At 51.7% G+C, this 13422-nt stretch overlaps 1 protein-coding gene across 1 annotated transcript; it reads left to right on the top strand.

The window, feature by feature from the left end:
- Positions 1–8550: 8550 nt before the first annotated feature.
- Positions 8551–13245, top strand: AIFM2 (apoptosis inducing factor mitochondria associated 2). The gene is made up of 8 exons (XM_010400705.4): positions 8551–8791; positions 9653–9768; positions 10437–10556; positions 10932–11024; positions 11294–11402; positions 11582–11734; positions 12046–12246; positions 12783–13245. Exons 1-8 carry the CDS (start codon positions 8617–8619, stop codon positions 12935–12937), a joined length of 1122 nt encoding a protein of 373 aa, XP_010399007.1. The 5' UTR covers positions 8551–8616; the 3' UTR covers positions 12938–13245.
- Positions 13246–13422: the final 177 nt, after the last annotated feature.

Here is a 13422-nt window from a genome sequence, read left to right as displayed (position 1 = left end):
CGACTGCGAACTTCAGCAGTGCTGAAGGACAGTCAGACATTCGATTAAAAACAAAACCACCAGCACAGAGTCCAAAGCACCTCCTGTCTTTTAGTATTGGTGGGTGTCCTCTGCCTGGGGGGAGCCCCAGAAATACCTGCCAACAGCACTCGTGAGTGACCAAACCTGGTAGAGGCCCAGGGAGTTTCAGGCTGTTTGTCATGTGCAGACATTGACCCAGTGCCGAGCTGCCCCCTCCAATTCGTATTTCGTTAATTAAAATGCCTATTTTTAGCTCTCTTTGTAGCTCATTCTTTTTCGCCCCCAAGTATTTTGGGTTATGGCAGCCACCTGAGGGAGAAGCTAAGCATTTTGGTGGAGAGTGGTTGTCTCCACCTAAGGCTTGCCTAGGAATCCTGAGGGGTCCCAGCATCTGCATGTCCCCTTCTTCCCAACTAGAGCTGTTGACCAAAAGCAAAAATAAATAAATGAAACGAGGCGGCGTCTGGCCACGCTGGGCTGCGCTTTGCAGCCCGGGAGGAATGCGCTGGGGCTTCGGCAACGGACTGCGGCTGGGCTGAGCTCACAAAAGCTGCGTTTTTGACCCAAGAGGGAGAACAGAGGCGGCATTGAGGAGCGCGGGGCCGGCCGGCGGGGAGCAGCCACGCCGGAGCCCCGGGCAGCCATCCGCCCGCCCGCCTCGGCTGCGGAGGTTTTCCGAGCAGGGCCGGGCGGCATCTGGCTTCAAGGTGTGATTTCAGGGTGCTCGGTGCCAGCTGGATGGGGAAAGGACACGAAAGTGGGGATTTTTTGGCATACTCTCATCGCTCACAGGCAGCGTCAGCCTCCTCCCCGCCTCACACGCAGCTCTCGGCATCACAAGCAGCCCTGGGGCTGCTGAGTGAATCGGGTTTTGTTTGGAGGCTTCCTGCTGGGAAAGCAACGGGGTCACTGAGGTCAGATGGATATTCCGCAGCTGCGCGCTGGGAAAAGCCCACAGAGCTCAGCCAGCATGAGGGGCAGCACAGCCGGACGCAGGTTACTGGTAAATGCCTCTGGAAAAGCACCAGTAGGTTGGCTTTTGCAGAGAAAAGAAATTTTAGGGTAATTGCTTGTGAAACAGCATGAGGGGTGAGCAGCTACTGAGCTGCCACAGCCGAAGAGGGGGACACTGGTAAGTGCCCGATATCCCCCTCCCGTCCCGCCATGGGTAGAGGCGCATCGGGGCTTGGAAAGCCGGGTTCAGGGGACAAGGACAGGCAAATCCAGTAACAAGGAAAACAATCGGCGAGGGGGCTGGGAGCTGGGCTGAGCCGAAGCCAGAGGGGACGACGACAGCCGCCGTTCTCACCTGCGCTGCCTCAGCCCCGGCTGGCTCCAGCCTGCCACTGCTAGCCCAGCATAAGCATTTGGTCCTGGACACCCTCCAGCTTCCCGTCAAAAACGTCACAGGACAGAGAGAAAACATGCCCCCGACCCATGCAGATTTCCGCGGGGCTAATTGCTCCCATTAAACCCACGGACTCCCGCCCGGTGCCAGGCACATCGGGAAGCCATAGGGAACACGGCTCCGAGACTAGAGCAGCTGAATTCCCCCTGAGCTGGCTGGGGGGAGGTTTGTCCCCCCACAGGAGGGGCCTCCTGCTCACCCTGCTCTGGCTGCTGCCAGGCTTTGCCTGGCTCGTTCCCTAGAGGACGAAAGGCATGGATTTGGGAGGAAAAGCACGCATTGGGAAAGTCATAGCAAGAGACAATGCCTTAGAGCAAGGACATACATGCATCCAGACAGACCCTGCAGGAAGCCCACACCAGGAGCTGCAATGGATGCAGCCTCACCCTTTCTCATAGACACCAATGGGAAAAAAAAAAATCAATCCTCTTTTCAAAAGATCTAAGCTTTCAGAAATAAAACTGTACTAAAGCTTGGTTTAAAATAAGCAAATAAAAGAACCCCAACCTGCAGCTGTACTGCCTCCAGGCTCACCTCCCAGCCTGCTACAGCTGTGCTTTGGGGGGAATTCGGGAACATTGTGGTGACGCTGATTGTCACCAGAGAGACCTTTTCCACAAGTAGCCCAGACCAGCAAGGGGACACATGTCCCATGCGACAGGGCCATCAGCCACCGCTGCTTCTCCTTGGAGTCATTGCAGGTGACACAAGATGATTGTAGAACCAGTGAGAGCTTTAATAAATGATGGATGTGCCGTTCCCCTCTAAATGGGATCTTTCTGGGAAATTATTCCCTCCTGCCAGTCTAATCTGGAGCTGACTTTGGACAGGAGGTACATCCCGCTGTTTCTCTGCCTCCCTCTCAGAGCACTCAGGGCTGGCTGGGGCCATGCTGGCACGGCTGGGCTTGCTGTGGAGAGGCAGCCCTTGCTTGAGGCAGAAGCTGCTGGTGCCAAGTAAGAGAGCAGTCAAGGTGGGCAAGTCTCTAAAATGCCACTTTAGATGCCCTGCAGTTCAACACCCAGGTGGCCCTGATGGGCCATGAAGCCAAGCCACCAGGCTGGCCCACAGAAATCCATAAAAAGGCCTTTTTCCAGCCTGGCATGAGGTTTGTCCCAAACAGCAGAAGTGGTGGCTGCTCTGCCAGCTGCTCTAACCCCCCATTCCCTTCCCCTCACTTGTTCCAGCTCCATTTAATGGGATCAGATGAGCTAATCCCTCCTCACAGCACTATCAGATGGGATTTCTGCACAGGGGCTGGAGGGAAGGAAACCCATCATCCCAGCAATTGCCTGCCCTCACCCAGCCCTGCTGGCTTCTGCTGGAGGCCAGATCCACCCTTGCCCTTCTCTCCATCGTGGGGCTTGGTGTGGTTCCTGCAGGGAGCTGGTCTATGGCTACAGCTGCACCATCCAAACATCCAAACACTGGGTCACTGGGGAGACCCATGGGCCAGTGAGGGACCCATGAGGGCTGCAGAACATACAGACATTTCAGCATTAAATGACAACCTTGTTTTCTGTTGTGTTTTTCTAAGAGACTGCATGCCTGACCAGACTGCATTTCTTGGTCTGCATCCCATATTTATCCTGTAATTACACCTTCGGACAAAGGCTGCCTGTCTGTGAGGCCCATTTTTTTAAGGACACAGTTTTATTCTATGCTCTGCTTTCACTCTAGTGAAATCTGGGGGGCAAGGGGAAGAAACTCCCCACACTGGGAGTGAAAGCTGCTCTTTCTCAAAAGCTGCCCCAAGAGCAAAGGAGCTTGCTCAAGCCCTCTCCCTTTTCCTAAAGAAACCTCAGCTACTGACATCCTTTATGCTTCTCTACCACTCCACAAGGATTAATGCCACAAACCATGTTATCCCGTAAAAAAAGGTGTCACCACACTGTCAATCTGTGGGCTCTGCTGCTGCAGGAGCCAGAGAATTTACAAGGAGATCCCTGCAATCCTTATAGCCAGGCAACTGACATGAATAAAGCTGATAAATCTTCTTGTTGCACCTGCCTGGATCACAGCACAATAAGGGATGAATTCCCACAAAATGGCATTCTTGTAAAATTCCCAATGTCTGCTGTATGCTTGGCTCTGGAGGGCTAGGGAAGATCTGCATGGAACAAAACCCAAAGGCAGTTGCAGGAGCTGTTTGAGCTGGGGTTTCCTCCAAGGGAAAGAACAGCCCATGCTTGGTCCCTGCTCACCCCGTGCTGGGGGCTGACATGAGCCTGGCCACCCCTGGTTCCCCAAAACTTGCCTTGGGATGAGCCCCAATTTGTAGATGGCAATGGCAGGTAGGATGAAGCCTGTCACCACAGCACACTGAGCCTGGCTAACTCATCCTGCTGCATTGTGCAGGAAAAGAGGAGCTGGGGAGCACCTTGGCACAGAGCATGCTGCGATCCCAGGAAAAAGGAACAACATTGTGGCACAGCCCTGGGGTGGAGTGGAGAGAGATACCGACTCCCTGTGGCTCTTCGCATGGATACAAAGATCACCCTAACTGCAGAGACCATTGCATTTCACCGTTGGGGTTTTCCCACCCTTTTCTGGGTGGAATCTGTGACCAATTTATGGTCTGGCATGTACAGATATGCTGCCTATAAATACATGTGACTGGTCCAGCCTGACCAAAATAGGGTGATTTTGGTGCTGTCATCCATGGGAAACAGCTTGTCTTCTCAAGCCACCAAAAAACTGGAAATGAAAAATGAGGTTTGTTGGGGAGAGAATAAATATAAATGGGACCTTGTTGATTTCTGCTAAAAGTAGATTTTTATGTATAGGGTATAAAATAGCCAGTGTTGATGTTTAAAAACAGCCAGGAAGTGTCTGAATTGGCTTTTCCAGGTGATTCTTTGCCCTGAACTGACATGGTTCCACCTTGGCTGAAGCAGAGTTCCCTGGCATGTGGGGACAATCAGCTTATCCAGGCAAAATGGAGAGCTATGGGGCAAGGATGGGCCAGGGAGTTTGTCTAGAGGAATCCATCATCCCTGGGAGACTCAAAATCCTTCTTTCCCTGAAGCAGAGCCTCCAGGAGCATGGCTAGAGAGCTGCAGCCACACTGGTGCCACTGAGGCTGTCACAGGATGATGTGCAGGACATTTCTGTGGGCAGAGGGAATGTCGTGTGTGAGGCTGCTGATACAGGAGAGGATTTGGGGTTTTGCAGAGATGGCTGTGAGCCAGAAACAGAGTCTCCAGCAGCTTAGGCTTGGCAAAGAAGGATGGGGCCTTCAGCCTGGCCCAGGTGGAAGAGCTGCTCTCTAGAGGAGGGTGAAGGGAGGAATGTTATCCCTCTTCCAGCCTGTCTGGGATATTGCAAAGTTATGGAGGCCAAACTGCCCTGATGATCAGAGTGGGCAGGACAAAGATGCAGAGGCTTACAAGGGGTTTGGGCGAGTGCAGAGCAGGGGCACTTGTGGCATCCTAAAGTCTCCCCAGGCAGCACCGTTGTACCCATCCTTGGACTAATCAGAGGGATGTCTCTTAGCTCTGGATGATGTTGGATTAAACCTGATGAGGAGAGGACTCATAGACATGTGTATATACCCATGCTGCCTGTCTCAGCATGGCAAACTGGGGCAGGACTGTCTCACAGAGCCCCTTCCCTACACCTCTTCCTTCCCACTGGACCCCTGCCATCCTACAGGGAGCATTTGGTCCATGGGGCAGCTGTGAGGAAAAGTCCAGGGAGCCTGGAATGGGGCAGAGCAGGCCAATCACTGCCCTGGGCCTGCCCACCTGCCTCTGCCCCACCGACCACCAGCAGGAGACAGTCCCCTCTCTGAAGCTGACCAGCTTTCACCACCTGCCTGCAGCCAGCTGGAGAAATGTCATCAAAACATCCCATTTGCCAAACCTGAGACCTCACCTGTGCACAGAACGCTCCCTCTGCCCACAGCTTTGGGCATTCCGAGCTTCTTCCTGTTTGCCTGGGGTTGGATGTGAGGTTTGCAAAAAGGCTCCTTTTACCTTCCCTGTTTGCTCTGGACACTCTTTTTGCCATTGACCTTGTCTTGCTTGTTTATGCATTTCCAATTCACTGGCCCAGAAGATTTCCCCCCCTCTTTTTGAAAGGTTGCCCTGATCTTCTGTTGTCCAACCAGATTCACCTGATGGAACCCCTCATATACCTGGAGGGGAAAACACCAGGTGACGGGGGAAGTTAGCAGAGTATTCCTGGAGTAATGGATTGCTCCTAGCAGTGGGTATGTGCTGTAAAATATAGGCAAATGCCTGGCATGAAAAGCCCAAAACTGCCTCTGGAAAAGACAGAGCTGGGCACAAAAGCGCAGAGGAATGGGGACAGGGCAGCAGCACTTGGGAAGTGGCAATTCATGCTCAGCATCCTCATCTGCTAGGAACGGGCCTTTGATCCAGCTTTGTTCCAGCAGGATGAAATGCCAAGGAAGTTATACAGGTAAAGACAACCCTGCCAGGACTGAGATGGGTGTCACAAGGGGTGCCAAGCAAGCCTGTCCATGTAATTTGAGGGAAGAGCTTAAACTGGATTTAACTTGCAGAGTTCATCCCTTTAGAAGTGGCGGTGTGTTTGGTTTTTCACAAATTTTGCTCTGAATTGTGATTTCCCAAAGCCAGTAATTGCCAGGCTCTTCCAGCAGCCTCCTCACAGAGGTACCATGCCAGCACCAGGAAAAAAGACAGGAAGCAGACCTGGAGCACTGTTACCCGGGGGATATTTCCCAGCCTCTGGACATTCATAGCTCCTGGATCTCCCGGCCAGGACAGGTGCCTCTCTGTTTAGCAGCTGTGAAGGGTTTATATTGCACAGATTATTCAAAATCATTTTTCTCCTATTGAAAATTTTAGCATTTCCATCTGAGTCCTGTGTAACAAATAGCACCAACCTACCCTGACCTTTCCCATCAAGGACCTTTGCCACTCCAGCTTCGTTGTTGGCTGTTCCCTCCCTCCCCTCCCAGCTCTGTTCCAGGCTGTAGAGCGTGGGGTGCAGGAACGGCCCCCCCTGCTTTCGACCCCTTTGTCACCCTCCTTTCCCAGTTCCCGAGCCCCTCCTGCGGCCGAGGCAAGGGTGCCCTGGACCTTGGACGCCGTGTCCCGTGTCCCCACGGCCGAGCTGGCTGCACCCTCTGGCGGCAATCCTGAGTCCAGGCCCAGCTTTTCCAGGAAAATTCCTTCGTCGTCTCCCACCCACAAGGTTGGAGGGAGTTTTGCTGGGAGGGGGTTTTGGCACCGGGCTGTGTTTCGCTGAGGGAGGGATGAGGAGCAGGGGGGGAGCAGGGGAGTGTGGGGGCAGCTCTGCCAGCTCACACCACTGCAGTGTGTGCAGCAGCTATTTTTAGCCACAGGGCCAGCAGCTATATTTATCCAGAATGCCACAGGAGCCGAAAGTCTTTGGGGCAACTTCCGTGCTGCAGAAGAACACGATCTGGATGTCCTTTATACTGTCAACCTTCTCCACTCCCTACTCCCCTTCTCCAGGGGCCTTTGCTGCCTCCTCAGCCCTTCCCTGCTCCTCTTTATGTCACACTACCTCCACCATGGTGATGCTGAGCTCTTGTCCCTGCCCATGGTGGGGAGGTTGGAACTAGATGGTCTTTAAGGTCCCTTCCTACCCAAACCATTCTGAGATTCTGTGATCTTCCCTCCGTCCCTCTTGCACAGCCATCTCTGGGCTCCCTTTCCTGCTCCACTCATATCAAATACATGTTTTCTGTGTTTAAGTTGGACATCAGGAGGAATTTCCTCACAGAAAGGGTGATTAGACATTGGAACGGACTGCTCAGAGAGGTGGTGGATTCACCATTCCTGGACGTGTTTAAGGAGAGACTGGAAAGATTGAGTGCCATGGTCTGGTTGACATGGTGCTGTTTGGTCATAGGTTGGATTTGCTGATGTCAGAGGTCTGTTCCTAATTGATTCTGTGGTTCTGTAATCTTCATTTCCCTCTCCAAGGGGTTGTTTCTTTGGGTGGAGTGGGCCATCCTCTGCTGCATTATTCACCCAGCCTGCAGACTTGTGAAGTTTAGAGCACAGCTCTTGGCTTGTAAAGCCTTTGGTTCCCTTCTCATGTGGGTGTGTACATGGGGGACTGTTACGTTCTGGTTACCGAAGTTCTTAGAAATGCCTCTGCCCAAATTAAGGTGCAAAGGAGACCATATGCCAGTGACAATATTGTGGGAGAGAGAGAGAGAGAAAGAAAGAAGTAGAAAATAGGTGGGGGGGACAGAAAGAGAGTGACAGGGACAGAATAAGGAAAATATCACCATCTGTGGAGCCCAACGATGTTCCATTGATCCTCTCCATCTGGTCATCTTGGTGGTGAAGGTCCCCCCGGAAGGCATAGAATCCAGTGGGTTAATACATACTCAGGCTAGGTAGGAAAACCCAGGCACCTCTCTGGGCGGGGGGAGTTTGCCATTGTCTCTTACAACAGACTCCAGGTTTGTCATACCACGTGCAGTCCTCTGGTGCAAGGCTTCAGGAATGACTCTGGGGGGCACTTTGGGGGGTCTTTGATGGATTATGTCACTGCCTCAGCTGCCTCTCACGTGAATGTCCTGTGGATGTGGCCTGTGGGGCTGGGGGTTCCACAGCTGGGCCAGTTTGTGTTAGGGAGGATGGGTGTTCCCTGCCTCTGACCAGAGGTTACACCCGAAACCTCCTGCCCCTCCTCATTTTGGGGGGAGTAAACCTGGCTTCTGTGGGCTGTGGTCCCCCCCACCCCAAACTCAGGGAAGAATCTCTGCTGTGTTTGCGTTTCTTGTGGATGCATTCTTCTCCTTCAGCTTCGTTTGTTTTTCCCTAGGCCTGAGATGGTTAAAGAATGGTTTTTCCCTTTATCTAATCTTAGTGGTTTAATTTATAGTCCAAAGTCCCAGTCAGGTGTCTTCAGGGACGCTTCTTTTGTTGTAGCTTCTTTATACAGTTTTTGTTATAATAAGCAAAACTTTATATCAATGTTTGAGGCATGAACTATTTCAGTCTCTGACGGGGCCTAGGGCAGGTGGCAGGTGAAGTGCTCTGCGCTCGGGACACGGTGCTCGTCTGGCAGGAGCCATTCCCCGCCCGCGGCTCTCCCGCCCGGCAGTGCCGGCTCTGGAAGCTGGCTCAGCGCCGAGGAGCCCAGCTCCGCCCGCAGCTCCGCCCGGGGAGGCCGTGCGCTCCCCGGGAGGGCTCCTGCGCCGCGCTCCGCTCGCCATGGGCTCCCGCCTGTCCCTGGACGACTCCGTGCGGGTCGTGGTTGTCGGGGGCGGCTTCGGAGGGACGGCGGCCGCCAGCCTGCTCAAGTCCTGGGCCGTCCCCTTCGTCCTGGTGGACGTGAGAAATGCTTTCCATCACAACGTGGCCGCCCTCCGGGCCGCCGTGGAGAGCGGTAAGGGCTCGGGCAGCTCCCCTGTCCCACCGGGATCGGCGGAGGGACGCGGGGAGCGGCAGGGAACGGGGTGCTCGCACTGCCTCCTCCGCCCTGCGATGGTGAAAGACTTGATGTTTTCCATCTGGAAAACAAACACTTGGCTCTGGGAGGACCCACAGCCCGTCTGTGGTTAAGCTAATTGCACATCTGCTAGGAAAACTGAACAAAAACTGCTCAAACCATATCCCTCCTTCTCCCCAACCCCCCCCCCCCTTTTTTTTTTTTTTAAATTTCAAGGGTTTAGAAGGTGACTAAGCTAAAAGTAACAGCAGCTGGAAGGGGTGAGTCAATCACTTTCTGTACCTGGCCCTTGAAATGTGGAGCAGCTCAGCAGTGAAGCCCGGGATGATAAAACCCTGTCAGAGAGCTCCTCAGGCCTGTCTGGGCCCTCAGTTGGAGGCTGGGCCAATCCCATTACTCCAATCACTGGGGAATTTAGGGGCAAAATATCACATTCAAGTCTGGGAACAAGCATCAAAAGGATAGCAGAAGTTTGGTCTGAGAGGCAGATTACATGAAAAAAGCCTCTGACACCCAGCCTGAAATTGCCAGGACCACAGAAACAGTTATGGGCAAACCAGTACAGGAGATATGAGGAGCAGAGACAAAGCCACCTAGCCCAGGGTGTCACCTGATCTGAGGAAAAAGGTCCTGAAGCTCCTTGCTGGGCAGAGATAGCACACAGCAAAAGCCCAGCCCACAGTCCCAGATGCATGCCATGCTTTTGTTTGAGCAAGGACAACATGGTGGGGGTTAGAGAAGAAGGAGTTGTTAGCCTCCACAGAAGGAGAGCTCTCCCATTGTCTCGTCTTCCCACAGGATTTGCCAAGAAGACTTTCATCTCCTACTCGGTCACCTTTGGGGACAGCTTCCGACAAGGCAAGGTCGTGGGCATAGACCCTGGGAGGCAACAAGTCTTGTTCAGTGATGGCAAGGTGGGTGTTGCAATGACCTGGCTGCCTTATGGGATCACCTGCTAGTGCAGGGAGTCAGCCTTCAGCAGGGTGCGTTCCATCCTCCTGAAGAACTTGGCATCTTTCCCTGCATGGCACCATCCCTTCCAGCCAAGCTAAGTGGCCTAGAGCTGTGCTGGGATGTGGGTGTGCAGTAAATACCCAACCCCATCTCCTGCTCAGCTGAGCTTTTATTCTCAGACCTGGATTTAGAGCTCAACTATTAACCCCCAGAGCTCAGATCCTTATTTAACTGCAGGAAGAAACAAGAGCACAGCATCAATCACTCTTTCCAGCCAGAGCATCTCATCTCTTTTCAGGAGAGGGTAAGGAAGAGAAGTTAGTCTCTGTAACCAGCTGTGAGTGTCCAGCATAAATATCAGGTTATTCCCTGTAAATTTAGGGTAACTTCTTTAAAGCTCTCAACTCACCTGAATGGTGCTTCTCTCAGACCTTGAGGAACAATTACTTGGTGTCACTTGGACCAGGTCTCTTCCTAAAGTCATTTCCTGATAGCGACAAGTACTTTTCTGGTTACCAGCAAGGGATGGAGATGAGGAAATGAGTGACCAATACCTAGGAGGCAACCACTGTGTTCTAGGCTCCGTTTTAAAGTGTCTAATATCCCATTCTACCTTCTCCCCTCCCAGGAGCTTCACTACTCCCATCTCATTCTTGCAACAGGCAGTGATGGGCCATTCCCTGGGAAGTTCAACCAAGTCATTGACATGGAAAGTGCCATCCAGACCTATGAAGACATGGTTAAAGAGGTGAGGAATCAACTCCTATGAGGTGCTGGCTGCCTTTGTTCAGCCTCCCTGTCCCAGATACCACTGTGGCTATCTGGAGCCAGCTGTGTCTAAGAGAAAGGGACCATGAGAGACCATGGTGTGCAGGGGGAGCAGCCAGGACAAGGAGCTCATCATGGCTTCTCTAGCATAAGGGGAAACCTAAATTACTCAACAGTGTTACAGGGTAGGCAGGAAGAATGCAAAGGGCACTCCTTTCTTGTTTCCTCTTAATGAACTAAGAGGATTATTGCTGTTGGGCTTGTGCTGTGTGTGAGAACAGTCTATGGTGTGACTGAAGGTATTCTGGCTTCCTGCAATTTGCAGTTCCTTTGTAACACAAATTTTCTCTTGAAGATTGAGAAATCTCAGCGCATTCTGGTAGTGGGAGGTGGTGCTGCTGGAGTGGAGATGGCTGCCGAGATCAAAACAGAGTACCCAGACAAAGAGGTAGGAGCATCTTCATCACAATTAACTTCATCCTGGTTTCTGAGACTGTTCTGTGATGGTGCTGCTGGAGGTACCTGAGATGACTGCACATCCAGTTACTGAGCCTGTAGCCAGCCACAGCAAGGACTGTGGTACTAGGTGCCCCTTCCTGGCTTGTTCTTGCAGGCATCAATCAGGGTGGAGAGAGGCCAGCTATAGTTGTTCCCACCTTGCATGCAGTGTGTCTTGTTCTGTTTCTGTGCCCCCATTTGCTGTTTTGTCCCCAACAGGTCATCCTTATTCACTCAAAAACTGCACTGGCTGATGTGGAGCTGCTAGCCAGTGTCCGTCAGGAGGTGAAAGAGATTCTCCTCAGGAAAGGAGTCCGGCTGCTGTTAAGTACGTCCTTAGCAATACCTCTGAAGACCTACAAGCTGCTCTTCCTTTAGCCAAAGGATCTCCTAATGTCCTCTGACTTTTTTGGTTACACATGGCTCCCTTGAATTCCTGTTTCTCTGGGTTAGCTGGAAACCACAGCCTAGCAAAGGTTTGTGACCCAGGGCTCTCTGTTGCAACAGGTGAAAAGGTCAGTGACGTGGAGAACCTCAGACCAAACCAGTTCCAGAAAGACATGGTAGTAAGGACAGAGAAGGGCACTGAGGTGGTTGTTGACATGGTGGTGCTGTGCACTGGGATAAAGATTAACTCTTCTGCATATGCTGCTGCATTTGGTAAGTGAAAAAACCCAAACCACTGGGTGGGGAGAAGCAGCACAGTTCTTCAGTGTCTGGTGCTTGAGGGGTGTGAGGTGGGGAATGAACTGTGTAGAGCCTGCGGGGGTGATTCTACTGAAATATCAAAGGATGATGCATTGCACGAGACTGCAGTGATTAACTACAGCAAGGCAAAAAGCTGACACATAGAAAAGAGGGTGAAAAACAACCCCTCACTTTGTGTCAATTAAATCAGCAGCATTTTGGGGTCTTGGGCCACACCAAACAACACAAAGCTGCTTCTAAAAACCTGCTGTTTGGCAAAACAGGTGACAAAATGGCAAGTAATGGTGCTTTGAAAGTTAACAAGCACCTCCAGCTGGAAGGCTATGAGAACATCTATGCCATTGGCGACTGTGCAGATCTCAAAGAGCCCAAGATGGCCTACCATGCTGGGCTCCACGCCAACATCGTGGTGACAAATATCATCAACAGCCTGACACAGAAGCCTCTTAAAACCTACAAGCCAGGTAAGGTCAGCTCCTAGCACCTGGCCTTAGGTGTTGGGCTGCTTTTCTGCAAGGAACAGCTGTCTAACTTGCACGGGACTCTGAACTCACTGAATGCACTGTGAAGGAACTCACAATTGGAGTTGATTATGTCAGCTTATAGCTCAGGCCTCATTTTAGTCCTTGAAAAAGACACAGTGTAGATATTAATTACTGTGTCAGTCTACCACACAATGTGTCCTTTCTTCACTAATGTCTTGATAGATCTACTGGTGGGAGTCTGCTATTCCTCAAACTTATTTTCTTTTCTTAAAATTGCTCACTGTCCAGTTAAATCCCAGGAATAAGATGACTTCCCATTTCCTTTTTTCTCCCCTTACACTAAAACAAACACAAACTGAACAATCTGGTCTCAAAAATCTAGTTGGGTAATGAGTCTTCTTGTTCATGAACACTGATGTAAACACTTACCAGAACTCTGCTGAGAGTTGTTCCATGTGGATGCAGGGGAGCTGGACAACAGTTGCTTGACTTACACCTCTACATCTTCTTTGCAGGGTCACTAACCTTCCTGCTTTCCATGGGCAGGAATGATGGTGTAGGCCAGGTGAATGGTTGCTATGTGGGACATCTCCTGGTGACCATTGCCAAGAGCCGGGATCTGTTCATCTCCAAGAGCTGGAAGACGATGGGACAGACAATGCCCTCTTAAGAGGGCACCAGTAACAATCCAGCAAGGAGTACAGCAACTGGAAGAGGGTGAGGGTGCACTTCTATTGCTTCTACTGACTGATATTGTCCTCTGCAGCACCTCCTCGAGCCACCCGTCACCGTGCCACAAAAAAGGGGTGCCTGCCTTGCTGTAAAGGGGAAGGAGGCACTTCCCAAATGAACTGCACAGAAGTTCCCATGATAAAAAACAGAGAAGAAATGTTTCTTTTACTCCCCCCGCTGAGAGAGCTCTGAGCAAGAAGTTTGGCTTACCTTGATTTGTAACAATAAACACTGTGGCTTTCAGAATCTCTGTGGTTTGTTTGTTAATGTTGTTTTGGTTTTTTCCCTGGCTTTCTCTATTCTTGCTCCTCTAAGAAGGACCTGCTTCTTACAGATCTGGCATCTGCTCTGCAGCTTGCAGGGCAAATGGCTTACAGTGCTGCCAGGGTAATGCCTGTCTAAAACCTGGAAAGGGATATGGTA

The sequence above is a fragment of the Corvus cornix genome, chromosome 6 (assembly GCF_000738735.6).
Source record: "Corvus cornix cornix isolate S_Up_H32 chromosome 6, ASM73873v5, whole genome shotgun sequence".
In the NCBI taxonomy this organism is placed as follows: Eukaryota; Metazoa; Chordata; class Aves; order Passeriformes; family Corvidae; genus Corvus; species Corvus cornix.
This window is presented reverse-complemented; position numbering and strand designations above follow the sequence as displayed.